Source organism: Mesoplodon densirostris, chromosome 4, assembly GCF_025265405.1.
Source record: "Mesoplodon densirostris isolate mMesDen1 chromosome 4, mMesDen1 primary haplotype, whole genome shotgun sequence".
Taxonomy (NCBI): Eukaryota; Metazoa; Chordata; class Mammalia; order Artiodactyla; family Ziphiidae; genus Mesoplodon; species Mesoplodon densirostris.
Window position 1 is genome coordinate 135,186,674 of NC_082664.1, and position 17,267 is coordinate 135,203,940.

General features: G+C 38.7%; 1 protein-coding gene across 3 annotated transcripts in view; it reads left to right on the forward strand.

Moving 5' to 3' along the window:
• ALDH1A2 (aldehyde dehydrogenase 1 family member A2) overlaps nucleotides 1-17,267 on the forward strand; it is a 96,886-nt gene that overhangs the window by 34,867 nt on the left and 44,752 nt on the right. For 2 of the 3 annotated variants that reach the window (XM_060095282.1, XM_060095283.1), the window contains exons 2-4: nucleotides 2,343-2,447; nucleotides 2,631-2,771; nucleotides 5,626-5,755. In XM_060095282.1, coding sequence (XP_059951265.1) covers nucleotides 2,343-2,447; nucleotides 2,631-2,771; nucleotides 5,626-5,755 — 376 coding nt within the window. Of the gene's footprint in view, nucleotides 1-2,342; nucleotides 2,448-2,630; nucleotides 2,772-5,625; nucleotides 5,756-17,267 lie in introns of those variants that run through there. The other variant, XM_060095284.1, reaches the window with a different exon arrangement.

Consider the following 17,267-nt stretch of genomic DNA (forward strand, 5'->3'; position numbering starts at 1 on the left):
AAGAATGATGAAATTAGCAATATGTTTCAAGATAAGGAAAAGCTCACTAAGATCCCATAATGTATTTTAGATTGATAAAACGATCAATGTACTTAAATGATAACAGTAAGAGAATGAATTTTATTCTGTTAAAAAATAAGTAATTTTTCTCTTTGATCTTTGGAAGACCTCTAAGAAACAATAAAAGTCATGAAATATCAATCCTTACATTTAGAACTGTTCAACAAAGAAGCTTAAAACTATAATTGGATCTGATGATATTCCAAGGGTTAAGAAGTTTCAGTCAAATAGTGAATAAAAGGAATGAGGAATATTGGCAAGACCCGTTCTCCTTTAAACCTGATAATCTCTAGAAGTGAATCTTTAATGAAACTAACCTCTTAATTTTTTTCTTTTGCTACCTTTGAGATCATATTGTATTTCAAAGGAGTGTGCAGATTTGATGAGCTGTGAAATGTTAGGAAGTTTGTTAAATGGAGTGAAAAGAGAACTAGATCAGGAGTCCAAGAACTATAGATCTAATTTAGGCTTGGACATAACTAGTTGTGTTTCTTTGGGCTGAGCAGTCCTGGAAACCATGGTGTAGTGGAAAGAGCAGCAGACTTTGAATCAGAGCCACAATGAGAACCTGCTTCTTCGGACTTTTAACCTCTCAATTTTTTCATCTTCAGTTGAGATAATAAAATCCTGCCATTAGGGTTGTTGTGGGTATTTAATGAACTACTAGAGACTGTTGACCCTGGAAGGCTGGAACTCTTAATCATCTTTGCCTCTCCTGTGTCTAGAAATATCTATGCATTTATTGAATACATTATATAAATGAATACAGTATGTTAAGCATGTTTAGTCATTCATAGTAAAAACTTTAAAAAATTGTTACTCAATTACAAGGTCACTGTGTTTGTGCTCAATACATTTGTATTAAGTGCTTTTACAGGTTTAAGGTCTTCCTCCCCCTCCTCCCCTTTATCTTAAAAAGCTTTCAGGAAAAGAAGACTCCTTCAACACAGACTCATTGTTTTATCAAATCAAGGAAAAAGCAAAGCTTTGGCATAATCTAGAACTTAATTTTTTAAATTGTAGATCTACACTCAGCCTCGTCTGTGATTATTAAAATGCCAGGCAGTAGCAAATCAGTTTATCATTGTGTTTGTTCTAAACTGACTGACTACTGAATGGTTCATAGGTTCAGAAATTTTCACTGTTGTGCCATAATTTTTTTTTTTTTTTTTTGCGGTACGCAGGCCTCTCACTGTTGTGGCCTCTCCCGTAGCGGAGCACAGGCTCTGGACGTGCAGGCTCAGCGGCCATGGCTCACGGGCCTAGCCGCTTTTCGGCATGTGGGATCTTCCCGGACCGGGGCATGAACCCGTGTCCCCTGCATCGGCAGGCGGATTCTCAACCACTGCCCCACCAGGGAAGCCCCATAAATTTTATAGAGTAAAATATCTTTGTGTAATCTTTGGAGTTTCATAGTCCAAAAATATTAGTTTGGATTTCTCTCTTAATATCAATAAAAAATTTTTAATGTTTTTCCCTATATTTTCCCTCCTTTGTTAATGCATATCTTACAAATCTTCTGAGAAATTGACTTGAATAATTTCTTAAACGATTTCTTTGCCATTTTAATATAATCTTTATTTCCTATATAAAGAAACCAAGGCTCTTAAGAAATCCTAGAGAGACCCATTTGAAAGTTATAGGCCTTTTCCCTTTGCTGAGCCACATAGCCTACCCAGCAAAAGGAAAGAAATCTAACTTGGATTTATACATGTAAGTTGTTTAACTCACCAGTTGGTTTGGTCAGAGTCATTGCTCAGTTCAGGATCTGACTATAAATTAGGCAAATGCTTATTCCAGCACCCTTCAGATTTCCCTGTGAAGTCACTTATTCCTCTGACAGAGAAACTAAGTAGCTAAGGCCAGATGACTGTCAGTTTGATCCACGATCTACCCTTTTGGGATATTGGCCAGAGCTTGGACTATAATGAATACTTTCTCAATCTCAGTGTATGGTTTGTGTGTATGTGAGACTGTCTATCCTTCCTTCCTTGTTTGACTCTCTGAGTAGTTGACAGGTTCACTAAAGGTAAGACTTATATTTAATCTTTGGCTGATGTTGAGTTAAAAATATCACAAAGGAAATTTCTGAATTGGGGGTGAGGCTGGACTGCATAATGATCAAGGGTTTCTTGTAACACTTCAAATTCTATACTTTAATTATATACCAGCAATCATACAGAACAAGTATTACAACTATGGTACTTCCATATAATATGGCACCATTGACTGACTTCCTGTCACCTGTCTCATGGATCCCATTCTGTTGTCTACTCCCTTAGATTTTTATTAACAACGAGTGGCAGGACTCGAAGAGTGGGAGAGTGTTCCCTGTCTATAATCCAGCCACAGGAGAACAGGTGTGTGAAGTTCAAGAAGCAGACAAGGTATGTTTGTCGTAGAAAAAATTTTCATATGAAATAACTACCTTCAGACAACAAAGCAATAAACTTATGCTCTCCAGACATCACCACTGATGTTCATTCATCACCTTTTTTTGTGAAAGCAGATGGTTCTTCCTTTATTTGTAGCAATCCCTCTCTTCACTTGTGCCTCTTCCTCTCTAACAGGCAGATATAGACAAAGCAGTGCAGGCAGCACGCCTGGCTTTCTCTCTTGGCTCAGTGTGGAGAAGGATGGATGCTTCAGAAAGAGGACGTCTGTTGGATAAGCTTGCAGACTTGGTGGAACGAGACAGGGCAGTCCTTGCAGTAAGTAACCTAAGAAAGTATCACGTCTTTACCCCAAATTTACCATTCCATTGAAATTTAGATACCTCAGTCTTTCTGAAAGTATGATGTGAAGCAGACCTGGGGAACAAGCTAAGGAATACATAATACACATGAAAAATGGGAGAGGTTTGGCTTTGGGATCAGGTGGGGAAGTGGAGGACCAGCTGAGTGTCTCTTCTTACTGCATTGTGAAGAACAAAACCATAGCTTCCCATGACTGGTAAGGACCTTCCTGCTTTCCTCATCCCCCTTCCTCCCAGTCAACAAAAAGGACAAAAACCAGTCAAGCAACAGGAGAGTCACCATGCTCCTTGCAGGAAACCAATACCAAATTACTGTTGGCAATCAAAAGAGTTTTACCTCTCCAGAGTTAGCCCCTCTTGACTAAAGAGAATCCTTCAGAAGCAGAGAGCATGATATGGACTTCTCATATACTTCTGCTGTCTTTGTTCTTTTAGAACTAATAGGAGAGACAGACAGCAACTTTCTTTCACTAAAACAATCATTTTCTCACATAAGGAATGTCCCCTCTCCTAGTGGTTTATTGTTGTTATTGGTGTTGCTATTTTAAAAATAAAAGTCAGTTTCTTAGAGAATACCAACTTTTTTGGAAACTGGAACCATTTAGGAATGCCTGTGCAGTATACCTGTCTTGCAGGGATCTCCACCTGCATGACCCATAGTTGATCATTTAATATTTAGGGCATCCTCGTTGAGTCAGGGCATTAAAGCCATGCATACTATATTCTACCCTCTGCTTGGGAAATCAGATCACTATTGAGTTCGCTTTGGGAGAGGGAAGCATTAGTACCCTTCCTCAGTGTCGTTTCTACCATGGCTCTCCCTCCTACCATCCCTTTCATGGGTCTGTTCGTAGTGTGGAAACAAAAATGAATCCTTTATGGAGATGGTTTAGAACTCTTGCTACATATAACATTTATCTATAAAAATATTTTCTAGTTGGGTACTTCAAGGGATACTGTTTCCAATGAGGTGTTTATATATATTGGGAAAAGGTGTTCCATGGAGATTCATAAGACACTTAGCATATTAAAGACTCTGACAAGCCCTACTCAGTGTTTCTCAAACCTGTTGGAGCCTCAACACTATTTTTCTGGCCAACCTGTCAATATCGTACAAAACAGAATTCTTTGGAATACCTTGGGGGAATGCTGGTCTATATGCTGTCTCTTTACTGGATTATGATTTCTTTGAGAGTGAAAATTATATCTTACTCCATTTTTCGTAATCCTAGCATAGTTTGTGACACATAAATGGTGAATGGGGGCACATTGATGGTCTGTAAGTGTCTGTTTAATTGAGTTAAATCCATACAATATTTATAACATTAGATTAGCAGTACTTACTAGATGATGATATAGTTCATTTCTGCTGTTATATTTTCATGTCATAAAATTCATATGCCATCCTGTTTCTGACATATTTCTCACTGTGGTCAAGTCCTTTGCCCCATCACACTTAAATGTGATTTCTACTTTTAAACACTGCCAAGCCATGAGAGGAGTGAGTTTTGTTAAGAGGTAGCCTCTCGAATATAGGGGGAGCTCCTGACCAGAATACTGAAGTTAATACTGCACCCAGGTAAACACAATTGAAAATAAACCTAGGGCTGGCAACTCTCAGGTAAGTTTAGCTGGTGTCAACAGCTCATAGGGATGGACCATTTAGGTGGCCCAACTCTGGTTATTGACTCTACTTCAGTCTATGCTGTCAAGACCTTGGCTCTATGCCTGCTCCATGGAGAATGTAATGCTCATCTCACAGACATATAAATATTCTAAAAAGAACTGGGAAATAACTTGATTTCCTTTAATAAAGGTGAGCCAATATACAGTGAATAGGTCACATGATATTTTAAAATGAGTTCCATCTTATACACATGGTAAGTGGAAAAATTGCACTGTAAATAATATTTTCATGTCATTGAATGGAGAATATTTCAATTTTAGTTTTGTCAGCACTCAAATAATTTTTGTACCAGTATGTGTTGTAAAATGTCCTTGAAGAGAAGGACATGAGATTACAAACATTTTTAAAAATTTTATTTGTTAAATATGTAACACCTTTACTATTTCTCAAGTCGAAATACTCTTCTCATTTCATTGTGTTCATTTGTAATTCTTTATGTTACAGATTTACCCTATTTAGGAATGTGTCATTAAAATAATATTTATCATCTAAAACAGCTTAATAACTCTAACTCTATTTTTATTAAATGGACCAGATACTTCACTCTTAACAGATAATGGTTATTAACATAAATATTTATGAAAAAACAGCCCTCAAGTTGTTATAGTATGAGCTTCCCTAGAGGAGATCTTGTTTATTTGGTGGTAATAAATAAACTCGCTGTGCACCGTGCCTATTCCATTTCTCAGCAGGGGTCTTGGCAGTGTGGGGAACGTTTTATAGTCTCATCAACTGCATAAAAGCCCATGTCCCTGCCCCTCTTTTTGGATTCAGAATACTGGTGTAGACTCCGAAAAATCCCCACTCAGCTCTGATCATTAATACAACAGAAGCTGGTTTGACAAGCAGAACACTTCTTTATCACCAGTTGTGTTTATATATTGGGATAGTGGTTACTGGAAACACACAGGCACAAGAACACACACATATAAGTTCATTGTGGTTTTTACTGGAAACTAAACTAAACAGACGGTACTAAAAATCTTTTCATTTGGGAAATCAGAGTTGACCAGGTATGCATCATTGTTCAGGTTCATTTGTATTCTCTCTATTCCTTTTTTCTTCTGCTGTAGAAGTTACTGAGTGTATCATTGGAAAGTTCTCTCCATTTCTTTTCCTACAGACCATGGAATCCCTAAATGGTGGCAAACCGTTCCTGCAAGCTTTTTACGTCGATTTGCAAGGAGTCATCAAAACCCTTCGGTATTACGCAGGCTGGGCTGATAAAATTCACGGGATGACCATTCCTGTAGGTATGTGTAATCTGAGTACGTTGAAAAGGGAAACATGAGGCTTCACCAGAAACACACTTTCACGACCAAACACAAACAGCAGTCACATGGAGTACAGATCTGAGCACACTTTTACAGCAGCTTGAACCGAACAAAGAACTAAACAGATTATGTCACTAATTCTGACAGTATCCTTATTTCAGTATGCAGACAGTCCACACACAGGTGTAGGGGCAAGCCACATCAGTACGTCTCTCAGCTAAGGAACAGGCGTGTGTTTGTCAGCAGCAAAGTGCTTAGCACTGTGGTAGGTTAGGTGCTGGGAGTGTGGAGAGGTGCTAGGTGTGGGGAAGCCAGGGAAAATTCTGAGAAGATTAAGACTTGGCCCTTGCTCTCCTGAAACATAAGATCTTGTTTGGAAGGAAATCCTCTAAAATGTTAACAGTTGTTTTTTCTTAGTGGTGAGATTATTTATTGTTTCTTTTTCATATTTTTCTATATTTTCTGTATTTCCTATAAATTACTTTCACAGTCTGTAAAAACAACCACCATCCTGACACTTTTTTTTAAGATCCAGGTTTGGAGGCAAAACCAGTAACACAAAACAAAGATCTCTACAGGAGAGTTACAGTTAGGTGCTAAGTCGTGTGGCTTGGCCTGCCAGTGCTGTAGCCCTTTAAAGGAAAGGGAAAGTATCCAAACTAAGTTGGGGGAAAGGTCTCGGTCTGAGCATGAATACTAGCTGTAGCTAATATCAAATGAAATGCTTTCATAGCAGCCCCAAGGGGAAGGCACTGTTATTAACATCTTTATTGACAGAGGAGAAAACTGAGGCCTAGAAAGGTTAGTTTTCCTGATTCACCCAGCAAATAAATTGTAGAGCTGAAACTTTGACATTAGAGCCTGGTGAATCACTTCACTAGAGGATCCATTTTAGATACTGGGTAGAAGAGATATCACGACAGGAAAGGGACCAACTGGAAGAGATATGACGATATTGGCAGTGGTGAATACACATAAAGAAAGAAAATACATGTTTTTGAGTGGCTTCTGGATGCTGCTAAGTAACATGCCAGGTACTCTACCTGTGTTCTCTGGAAAACAGCCTGCTTTCCATGTACATACTAGGAAGAGTGGAAAGTGGAGTGCTCAGTTTGGGCCTTCCTAGGCTGAGGATTGGTTTACCAGAAAAGGAGATGATTGGCTGATACTGTAGCTGGCTTAGAGCAGTGCTTCTCAAACTTGAATGTGCATATGTATCACCTGGAATCTTCTTCAAGTGCAGGTCTAGGATGGGGCCTGAGATTCTGTATTCGTAACAAACTGCCAGATGATGCCTATGCTGCCGGGTTCTCTGCCTTGCGTAGTGAGGAGACGATACAGAGACCAGCACCAACCACGTGGCCATTGCGATGCCTCATTTAGCAAGAAGAGAAGAAGTCACAGTGAGAAGGGAGAAGGGACAGAGATGAGGCTTCAAAGGACTATTTTAAAATTACCTCCGTGAATGATGGTGACATGTGGAATGTTAGTCTTTAGGAAATGCATTTCTGGTTATAGGGACTCTTCCCCACCATCCAGAAGTTTCCCACGTTCAGCAGACTCAGAAGGGTGGAGAAGACTGTTCTTAAGGAATGTCAGAATCTTACTTCACTCCTGGCTCTGGGATATTGCAGACCACTGTTCTCTGGCCTCATTTGTAGGATCGAGGAATGGCCTAAGTGAGGCAGAGTCATTGGCATAAGCATACCTGTGGGAGGGCCTGGGAATGAAAACCTTTGTCAGGAGCAGGACATGCGCCAGCCTTTTCAGGTTGACCTCTTCTGTTTCAGTGCAGAAAGGAAATTATTAGGATCAAAGGCCCTGGTGGTTTTGCATCTCACCCCACCTGCCATTTCACTAAGACAACAAATGTGTTTCAGGTATTTAAACATCTTTTCAAATGACTTAGAGATATCTTAGAAATAAGGTGAAACAGAAGACTGTACACATTTGACCTGGTATTTGACCTAACGATATCTTGGTTTTTTGCCTCCTTAGGAGAGAAGACCTTGATTGATTAGATAAAGATTTATTGGAGTTCCTGATAATGTTTGATACTTTACTGTAACTTTATCGGGCAGTAGAGGTGGTTGGTCTATAAGTCTCACTGTTTTCATCTGATGCTCTTTGGGGATTCTGAGTTAGAAATACAGGGCTTAGAAAAGTCTTTCACAGTAGTCTCTCCCACCTTTACTCATAAACTGGTGTCCAGCCTGTGAAGGACAAAAAGTGAGGAATTCCCTTAAATGCCAAGTAATTTTTGTTTCCCCAGTTTTTCCTAAAGTGCGTTTAGAGGGATACCAGGATGAGGGACTCTCCAGGGATTCAGGTCATTAAGCAGAGCTCCTAGGAAGCTGGGGGTCTGGGATGTAAGACCTTTTTGCTGTGGTGCCTCAAGCAGTTGGAAGGATGACGGCAAACGTGAACTTGGCCGTTTTCCCTTCTGTTCCAGTTTCAGATACATTTGGACATGCCTGTAGGCTCCTGAGGATTCATCTCACAACCCCTTTGGCTAGTTCAGTGCTTAGGGAATCTAGTTGGCTAAGCCAGAGGGGTGATAGTGGACGATCAGGGAAAGGGAGCGTCATTATTATTTACTTATTTATTCTCAAATTTGTTCAGTCAATCCATTTGTGCTTTATTTGTCATTTGTAACTTCATAATTTAACATCAGCTTGATTTTTGTCTCTGTGTTCTTGGCTTTTTTCAATGAAATCTGGAATATAGGAAAGCCGTTAGCCTTTAACCATGAGGTCTTTATTGTGTTACATACATTTCCCTGTGAAACACCCTAATTTGGTTTGAAATTATAATATAAAGGGATAATATACTTTATGTTTGCAAAGCACTTGAGCATGTAAAAGTTTCTTTCACATACAGGATCTATGTGATTCTGTGTATGATCCTGTGAAACAGGTCAGATTTTAAAAGGTATTGTACCCATTTTGCAGGTGAGAAAATGAGACAGTGAGGGTTTAGTGTCTTGAACAAGGTCACATGTGAGTAAGTGGCAGGCCTGAGATTTAAACCCAAGTCTCTTTCTGCCTAAGCCATTGTAGACCCTCTTGTGGAGACCTGTACAGCCGGGCGGGAAAAGGAAGAGGCCAGTCACCCTCTTCCGATTTTTAGATTAACATCCAGTTGATTCTCATTATTCAAGGTAGTTATTTTCTATAAAGTTGGTGTGGACACTGAGTTAGTAAATACTGAACCATTGCTCCTAGGAGAAATACAAGGATGGAAAGCACAGTTCTGCCTGGTCACCCATAAAAATAAACCTGAAAGGTTTTTTTTTAATATAAAGCTGCTTTGTTACATTGAATCGTACTCCATGGTTCATCCAGCTTAGTATCCCTGACACTAAAGGATAAGAACCAGAAAGAGTGGGAAGAATTACGCTATTGTCTCTTGGACTCCTTCCCATTTAGGAAGGCTGGGCGTTCTGTCTCGTAATGGGAAGAGCTCTTCCTTCACCTGCTCTACCAGGCTTCAGCCTCGGTCTCTCAGGCATCCTCTCATTCCTTCATACATTCATTCATTCAGCAGATTTTTTTTCTGAGCACCGGTGTTTAAGCAGTGGAGTTGCAAAGGTGAACAAGTAAGATGTCCATAGTATAGTAAAGAAAACAAACAGGTAGACAGCCAGGTGCAATACAGAGTGGCTTATTCACATATGGAAGTACAAAGTACAATGGTACTCCATAGAAAAGGCATCTCACCCAGTATTAAGGCTTCCTGGAGAAGGAAGTGGGATGTACAAGGTGATGCCTGTACAAGGGTAGGTAAGTGAAGATGGAGATAGGGCCATCACCAGCAGTGATAATAACCTGTGTGAAGTATGGAGGGAGGAGAGTACAGTGTGCTAGTGGATCTGAAAGTATAGCCAGATTTAGAAGGCAGAGGGGCTCTGGGCCTGGGGAAACCGTGCTGCAAGTTTTATTCCACAGTAATGGTGAGTCACGGAATTATTTTAAGTAAATGAATGCTTTGATTAGAATTGTGTTTTAGAAAGAGATTTTGATTACATAATGGATAATCAGTTGGAGAGAGCAAGTATGTACTTTTTCCCCTCCCCCTGAAGGGTAGCCTCCCTCTAAAATATTTGGGAGTAGAAAAGGGTTATGGCATGACCACTTTTGAGCCATCCACTGGACAGCTGTTTCTCCCTCTGAATTGAAAGATTCTCCCATCCCTTTCTGTCACATCCCCCTCAAGGCCCACAGTTGGATGTTATCACAGAATCATGCAGTATTCATTTGATTCACAAGGGTCTTGATATTCTTCCCTTTACAACATTGTCTATTATTTCCTGCCATGGTACTCAATGGAGCCATTCTTTCTGACCATAAATCCTATGCTTTGACCCTTCTGCAATAACATCTGCTAATTATGATGATAAATAATAATCATTATTATGATTTATTGTACACCTTATTTGTGCCCGTTACAATATCTCTAATTTCATAGAAGCCCTCCAGGGGAAGTAGTTTTATCCCCATTTTGATTATTTTTAACCTGTATTATTTTTAACCTCTCATGGCCACAAACTCCTTGTGATGGGGGAAGGAACAAAGATTATTTTTAGTTCACTGAAGGAAAAATAGAGGATAATTGATTTACATTACTTACGATTTTTCTCTTTAACAATATTGATTTTATTTATTTTGTGGTACGTAAGCAGAGAAAATGTGGTTCAGCTTTAAGCTGAATTCTGACATAAAAATGACCTTATGATACATTAGCATATAGAAAAGTTTAAAAAACTACTCAGGCCATCTGTAATTATTTATCTACTTTACCTCCTTTCAGTTTTACCTGTTGAACTAAGTAGGCTAAAAATGTGCAGAAATTGACTCATATCCTAAGGTTTTGCCTTTAACAGCTCGATCTAATTTAGCGTTGTCAGCAGAGAACCCATATGGTGAGATCTTACTGTTCACTCAGAATGAGAATGAAGAGCTATTTGCTGTGCCCACCTAAGAACCCAGGGTAGGTAGTTACCTGAATTGGTGGTGACAGGAGATCACAAAGTCTGCTTCACATGTAACCTCTTTGAGAGGTTAAGGCTGAAGAAGAACTCAGGGATCACTAAGGCCAGTCTCCTCATTTTTCAGGCAGAGAAACTGAGGTCTGGAGAAGTAAAGTAACTTTCCAAGATGATGTAATGGAGTAGTAGTAGAGCTAATATATCTTCATAACCGACTCAGGAGCATGTAGTTTAACTTTTGAGATGCTACCAGCAGCCTCTTGGGAGAAATAGTGTTAGCACCACTGTATGCTAATGTCGTCTCCAGTGTCTGTATAAGCATTTATAGAGTTTATCCTTATAGCTGTAAAATGTTCAGTGAGGTCTGTTCAGTCTCAGAATACATAGGAATCTGCTAGAGGACAAAATGAACTAGTTCAATGTAGTTGGTCTAATTGTTTAATACTGGGGTCACCAAAAGGGTTACTAGCTCCTTGAAAGGTAATTCTGTATACAAATTAGAGATTAGAAGATGGCCATCCGTTCATTGAATTCTGTTACAGATTTTGATGCTGCTAAGTAAACTCATTTTCAGTGTTACCAGATATGTAAGATTTGTAGCAATTCTTGAAATACTCTTCATATTGTAGTTGGGAGCCATTTCTTCTTTTTTTTTAACATCTTTATTGGAGTATAATTGCTTTACAATGGTGTGTTAGTTTCTGCTGTATAACAAAGTGAATCAGCTGTACATATACATATATCCCCATATCCCCTCCCTCTTGCGTCTCCCTCCTACCCTCCCTATCCCACCCCCTAGGTGAACACAAAGCACCGAGCTGATTTCCCTGTGCCATGCGGCTGCTTCCCACTAGCTATCTGTTTTACATTTGGTAGTGTATATATGTCCATGCCACTTCCTCACTTCGTCCCAGCTTACTTTTCCCCCTCCCCATGTCCTCAAGTCCATTCTCTACATCTGTGTCTTTATTCCTGTCCTGCCCCCAGGTTCTTCAGAACCATTTTTTTTTAGATTCCATATATATGTGTTAGCATACGGTTACTTCACTCTGCATAACAGACTCTAGGTCCATCCACCTCACTACAAATAACTCAATTTCGTTTCTTTTTATGGCTGAGCAATATTCCATTGTATATATGTGCCACATCTTCTTTATCCATTTATCTGTCAGTGGACACTTGGGTTGCTTCCATGTCCTGGCTATTGTAAATAGAGCTGCAATGAACATTGTGGTACATGACTCTTTTTGAATTATGGTTTTCTCAGGGTATATGCCCAGTAGTGGGATAACTGGGTCATATAGTAGTTCTATTTTTAGTTTTTTAAGGAACTTCCATACTGTTCTCCATAGTGACTGTATCAGTTTACATTCCCACCAACAGTGCAAGAGGGTTCCCTTTTCTCCACACCCTGTCCAGCATTTATTGTTTGTAGACTTGTTTGTTTGTTTTTGCAGTACATGGGCCTCTCACTGTTGTGGCCTCTCCCGTTGTGGAGCACAGGCTCCGGACATGCAGGCTCAGTGGCCACGGCTCACAGGCCCAGCCACTCCGCGGCATGTGGGATCTTCCCAGACTGGGGCACGAACCTGTGTCCCCTGCATCGGGAGGCAGACTCTCAACCACTGCGCCACCAGGGAAGCCCCTATTGGTTTTTTTTTTGTTTGTTTTTTTTTGTTTTTGTTTTGTGTAGACTTTTTGATGATGGCCATTCTGACCGGTGTGAGATGATACCTCATTGTAGTTTTGATTTGCGTTTCTCTAATGATTAATGATGTTGAGCATCCTTTCATGTGTTTGTTGGCAATCTGTATATCTTCTTTGGAGAAATGTCTATTTAGGTCTTCTGCCCATTTTTGGATTGGGCTGTTTGTTTTTTTGATACTGAGCTGCATGAGCCACTTGTATATTTTGGAGGTTAATCCTTTGTCAGTTGCTTCGTTTGCAAATATTTTCTCCCATTCTGAGGCCTGTCTTGTTGTCTTGATTATGGTTTCCTTTGCTGTGCAAAAGCTTTGAAGTTTCATTAGGTCCCATTTCTTTATTTTTGTCTTTATTTCCATTTCTCTAGGAGGTGGGTCAAAAAGGATCCTGCTGTGATTGATGTCATAGAGTGTTCTGCCTATGTTTTCCTCTAAGAGTTTTATAGTGTCTGGCCTTACATTTAGATCATTAATCCATTTTGAGTTTATTTTTGTGTATGGTTTTAGGAAGTGTTCTAACTTCATTCTTTAACATATAGCTGTCCAGTTTTCCCAGCACCACTTATTGAAAAGGCTGTCTTTTCTCCATTGTATATTATTGCCTCCTTAATCAAAGATAAGGTGACTATAAGTGCATGGACTTATCTCTGCACTTTCTATCCTGTTCCATTCATCTAGATTTCTGTTTTTGTGCCAGTACCGTACTGTCTTGATTACTGTAGCTTTGTAGTATAGTCTGAAGTCTGGGAGCCTGATTCCTCCAACTCCGTTTTTCTTTCTCAAGATTGCTTTGGCAATTTGGGGTCTTGTGTGTTTCCATACAAATTGTGAAATTTTTTGTTCTAGTTCTGTGAAAAATGCCATTGGTAGTTTGATAGGGATTGCATTGAATCTGTAGATTGCTTTGGGTAGTTATAGTTATTTTCACAATGTTGATTCTTCCAATCCAAGAACATGGTATATCTCTCCATCTGTTTGTATCATCTTTAATTTCTTTCATCAGTGTCTTATAGTTTTCTGCATACAGGTCTTTTGTCTCCTTAGGTAGGTTTATTCCTAGGTATTTTATTCTTTTTGTTGCAGTGGTAAATGGGAGTGTTTCCTTAATTTCTCTTTCAGATTTTCCATCATTAGGCCCACAAATGGCCCTAAGTGTGTTCACTTTAGATGGCCAAAGTTTTACTATATAGATCACAATACATTATCCTTAATGGAAGAACTATTTGGTAGCATTTAATAATTAATATTTACCTTTATCTTGGAGCCGTTCATTTAAAAAATGAAAGATTTCACATTTAGATGGCCCAAACAAAGTCATGAGAGCTTGCATCAGAAATCAAATGACAATTCAGTGTAAGTGAACCCTAAACTTTGATGAGAACTTTGGCAAAATTTCATCAGTTCTATGAAAATACTTCTGCATTGCTGAGTAAATGATATGAGGAAGTAAAATAGGAAGAGGACTAAGTAAGCAGCTCCAAAAGGGGAAAACTTTTTTAAATGGAAAAAAAAAAGTCCCTTTCTTTAATTTTTTTCCCCATTACAACCACCCCCTTTCCTTGGCCTAGCTGAAATGCACAGTAACATTGTGTATAGGAATGCAAGAGATTTCTGTGCATTCATTTTGTATCCTGCTACTTTACCCAATTCATTGATTAGCTATAGTAGTTTTCTGGTAGCATCTTTAGGATTCTCTATGTATAGTATCATGTCATCTGCAAACAGTGACAGCTTTACTTCATCTTTTCCGAGTTGGATTCCTTTTATTTCTTTTCCTTCTCTGATTGCTGTGGCTAAAACATCCAAAACTATGTTGAATAATAATGGTGAGAGTGGACAACCTTGTCTTGTTCCTGATCTTAGTGGAAATGGTTTCAGTGTTTCACCACTGCAAATGATGCTGGCTGAGGGTTTGTCATATATGGCCGTTATTATGTTGAGGTAAGTTCCCTCTATGCCTACTTTCTGGAGGGTTTCTATCATAAATGGGTGTTGAATTTTGTTGAAAGCTTTTTCTGCATCTACTGAGATGATCATACGGTATCCTTCAATTTGTTAATATGATGTATCACATTGATTGATTTGCGTATATTGAAGAATCCTTGCATTCCTGGGAGCCATTTCTTGGGGTCCATATTTGATAAATTTCTTCTCAATTTCTGGCACATTTCAGATTCTTCTGATTTCATTGACCCATAGGTATTACCTAATCATACTCTGTCTAGTTTATATGTAGATTATGTCAATGCCAAATATTCTTATGAGAATAATAATTCTGTCAAAATTTTTTTTCAAACAACTATAAAATCTGCTTTAAGAAGTAATGTTTACCCTGAAGGAATAATCCAAATATTTAAATTGTTCTAAATAACTAAGTAATTGCTATATTGCTTGTGTAATTTGATGAGCCCCCATCAAAGAACATAGAAGAGTGCCTCAACATTCACAAATGTGGAAGAGGTTTTTCTATTACTCACCTCTAGAGACAAAGACTCGTCTTAGTTTAATTCTAGAAATGGCTCAATCTATACATACTCAGTAAAATTTGATCCATAGTTCAACCAAATTCATGGTAAAATAGAGTTTTTAATTGTAAGATTTTTATATTCTTCATAAAGGTGTATAACATTCAGGTATGAAACACGTAAGAGAAGTTGCCTCTGGGTGTGTCTTAAAATAAACTCCTTTTAAGAACAGTATATTTTACTTGAGTGAAATGGAAAAGAGGCTGAGAGATAAAAAGTTCTAAACGTGAATTAGCATCTCTGTTTTGGTGTGTCATCACTTCTTTAGTTTTCTCCACCATAGTTATATGCTAACTTGTTGTCTCAGAATGTGATATTCAGAACATTTATTTAGTATTTACATCACATGCAGTCCTTTCTTGCTGAGTCTGAACTCTCTCTGTAATGCCTCATATTTGGTAAGAAGACCTAAGATCATCATAGCCTAAAATGGAGTATCGGAGTTTAGATGGAGATTTTTTCTGTCAGGCTGATGTGCTTTATAGCATAATGGTAGAGAAATGATGGGAACAATCTTTTTAATCATCTTGCCATATTTAGAGAGCATTATTATTGTAAAAGATGGGAAAATGGGCTGCAATTTTTCTTCTAGGCAGAGAGCTGTACTCATTATACATCATCTTAGGTGTAGAAGAGAGAGAGGGAGAAGTAATACTCCGCACCCTCTTGGAGTCGACCCACCCCAGATGCAGAGAGGTGCTCAGCCTTGGGCTCCCCCACCTGAGGAGAGGGCTGTTGCTCTGTAGTGTTCCCTTTATAACTTTAGATACAGGAGTCTATGTGAGTTCTCTGTCCACACACCACATCCTCAAAGAATCATCTTCACCCTTCATAAAAGGGTTGTCTTTTTCCCCCCATTTGCACTCCTTGATGTTACACCCTGATTCTATGGTTTGTGATAGCCACCTAAATCCAACACCTTTTTCACAAAAGAGCCTTTAATATGTTTCTAAGGGAAGTGAATTTGAAGTCTGATGATGCAGATTCAAGTGCAGGAGCCACAACTTAACCAGTGATATCACTTTAGACTTAACTTCTCTGTGCCATATTTTCTCTAATTGTAAATTTTTAATAATAATACTTGCCCTAATTTTTCCATAGTGTTGTTTTGAGCATGAAATGAGGCAAGAATGTAAAAATGTTTTGTAAGGTTCTGTAGAAGTATATATGTTTTTGTTCTTATCTTCCTATTTTAAAAGTGTTAAAAATATTGTTTAGATTCTCCTACACTTCAAACTCCTTTCAGGCAAATTAGTTATCAGAGAGGCAAAAAGTAAATAGAAATGAAGTCAGCAGCTGTAGGTCATCACAATACACATGGACTACCCTTTACCTGCTTGGTTCCTCTGAACCTCACTACTTGGAGTGTGGTCTGTAGATCAGAAGCATTGGCATAATCTGGGAGTTTATAGAAATGCCGACTCTTAGGTCCCACCCTAGATTTACAGATTCATAATCTGCATTTTCACAAAAACTCTAGGTGCTTTGTGTACACATTTAAATTTGAGAAGCACAATATGGCATACCATGTGGCACTGGTAGCCTGCAAGATGATTCTATAGAAATGAAAATCAGAACCACAATGAGGTATCACCTCACCCTGGTCAGAATGGCCATCATCAAAAAGTCTACAAATAATAAATGCTGGAGAGGGTGTGGAGAAAAGGGAATCCTCCTACACTGTTGGTGGGAATGTAAATTGGTGCAGCCACTATGGAGAACAGTATGGAGGTTTCTCAAAAAACTAAAAATAGAGCTATCATATGATCCAGCAATCTTACTCCTGGGCATAGGTCCGGAGGAAACTCTAATTCAAAAAGAATCATGCATCCAGTGTTCATAGCAGCACTGTTCACAATAGCCAAGACGTGGAAGCAATCTAAATGTCTATCGACAGATGAATGGATAAAGAAGATGTGATATTGAGATATATATATATATATATATATATATACACACACACACACACACACACATATATACACACACGTGTGTGTGTATATACACGATGGAATATTACTCAGCCATATAGAGAAAGAATGCCATTTGCACCAACATGGATGGGCCTAGAGATTATCATACTGAGTGAAGTAAATCAGAGAAAGGCAAATATCATATGGTATCACTTATATGTAGAATCTTAAAAAAATGATACAAATGAACTTATTTACAAAACAGAAATAGACTCACAGACATAGAAAACATACCAAAGGGGAAAGGTGGGGGAGGGATAAATTTGGAATTTGGGATTAACAGATACAGACTACTATATATAA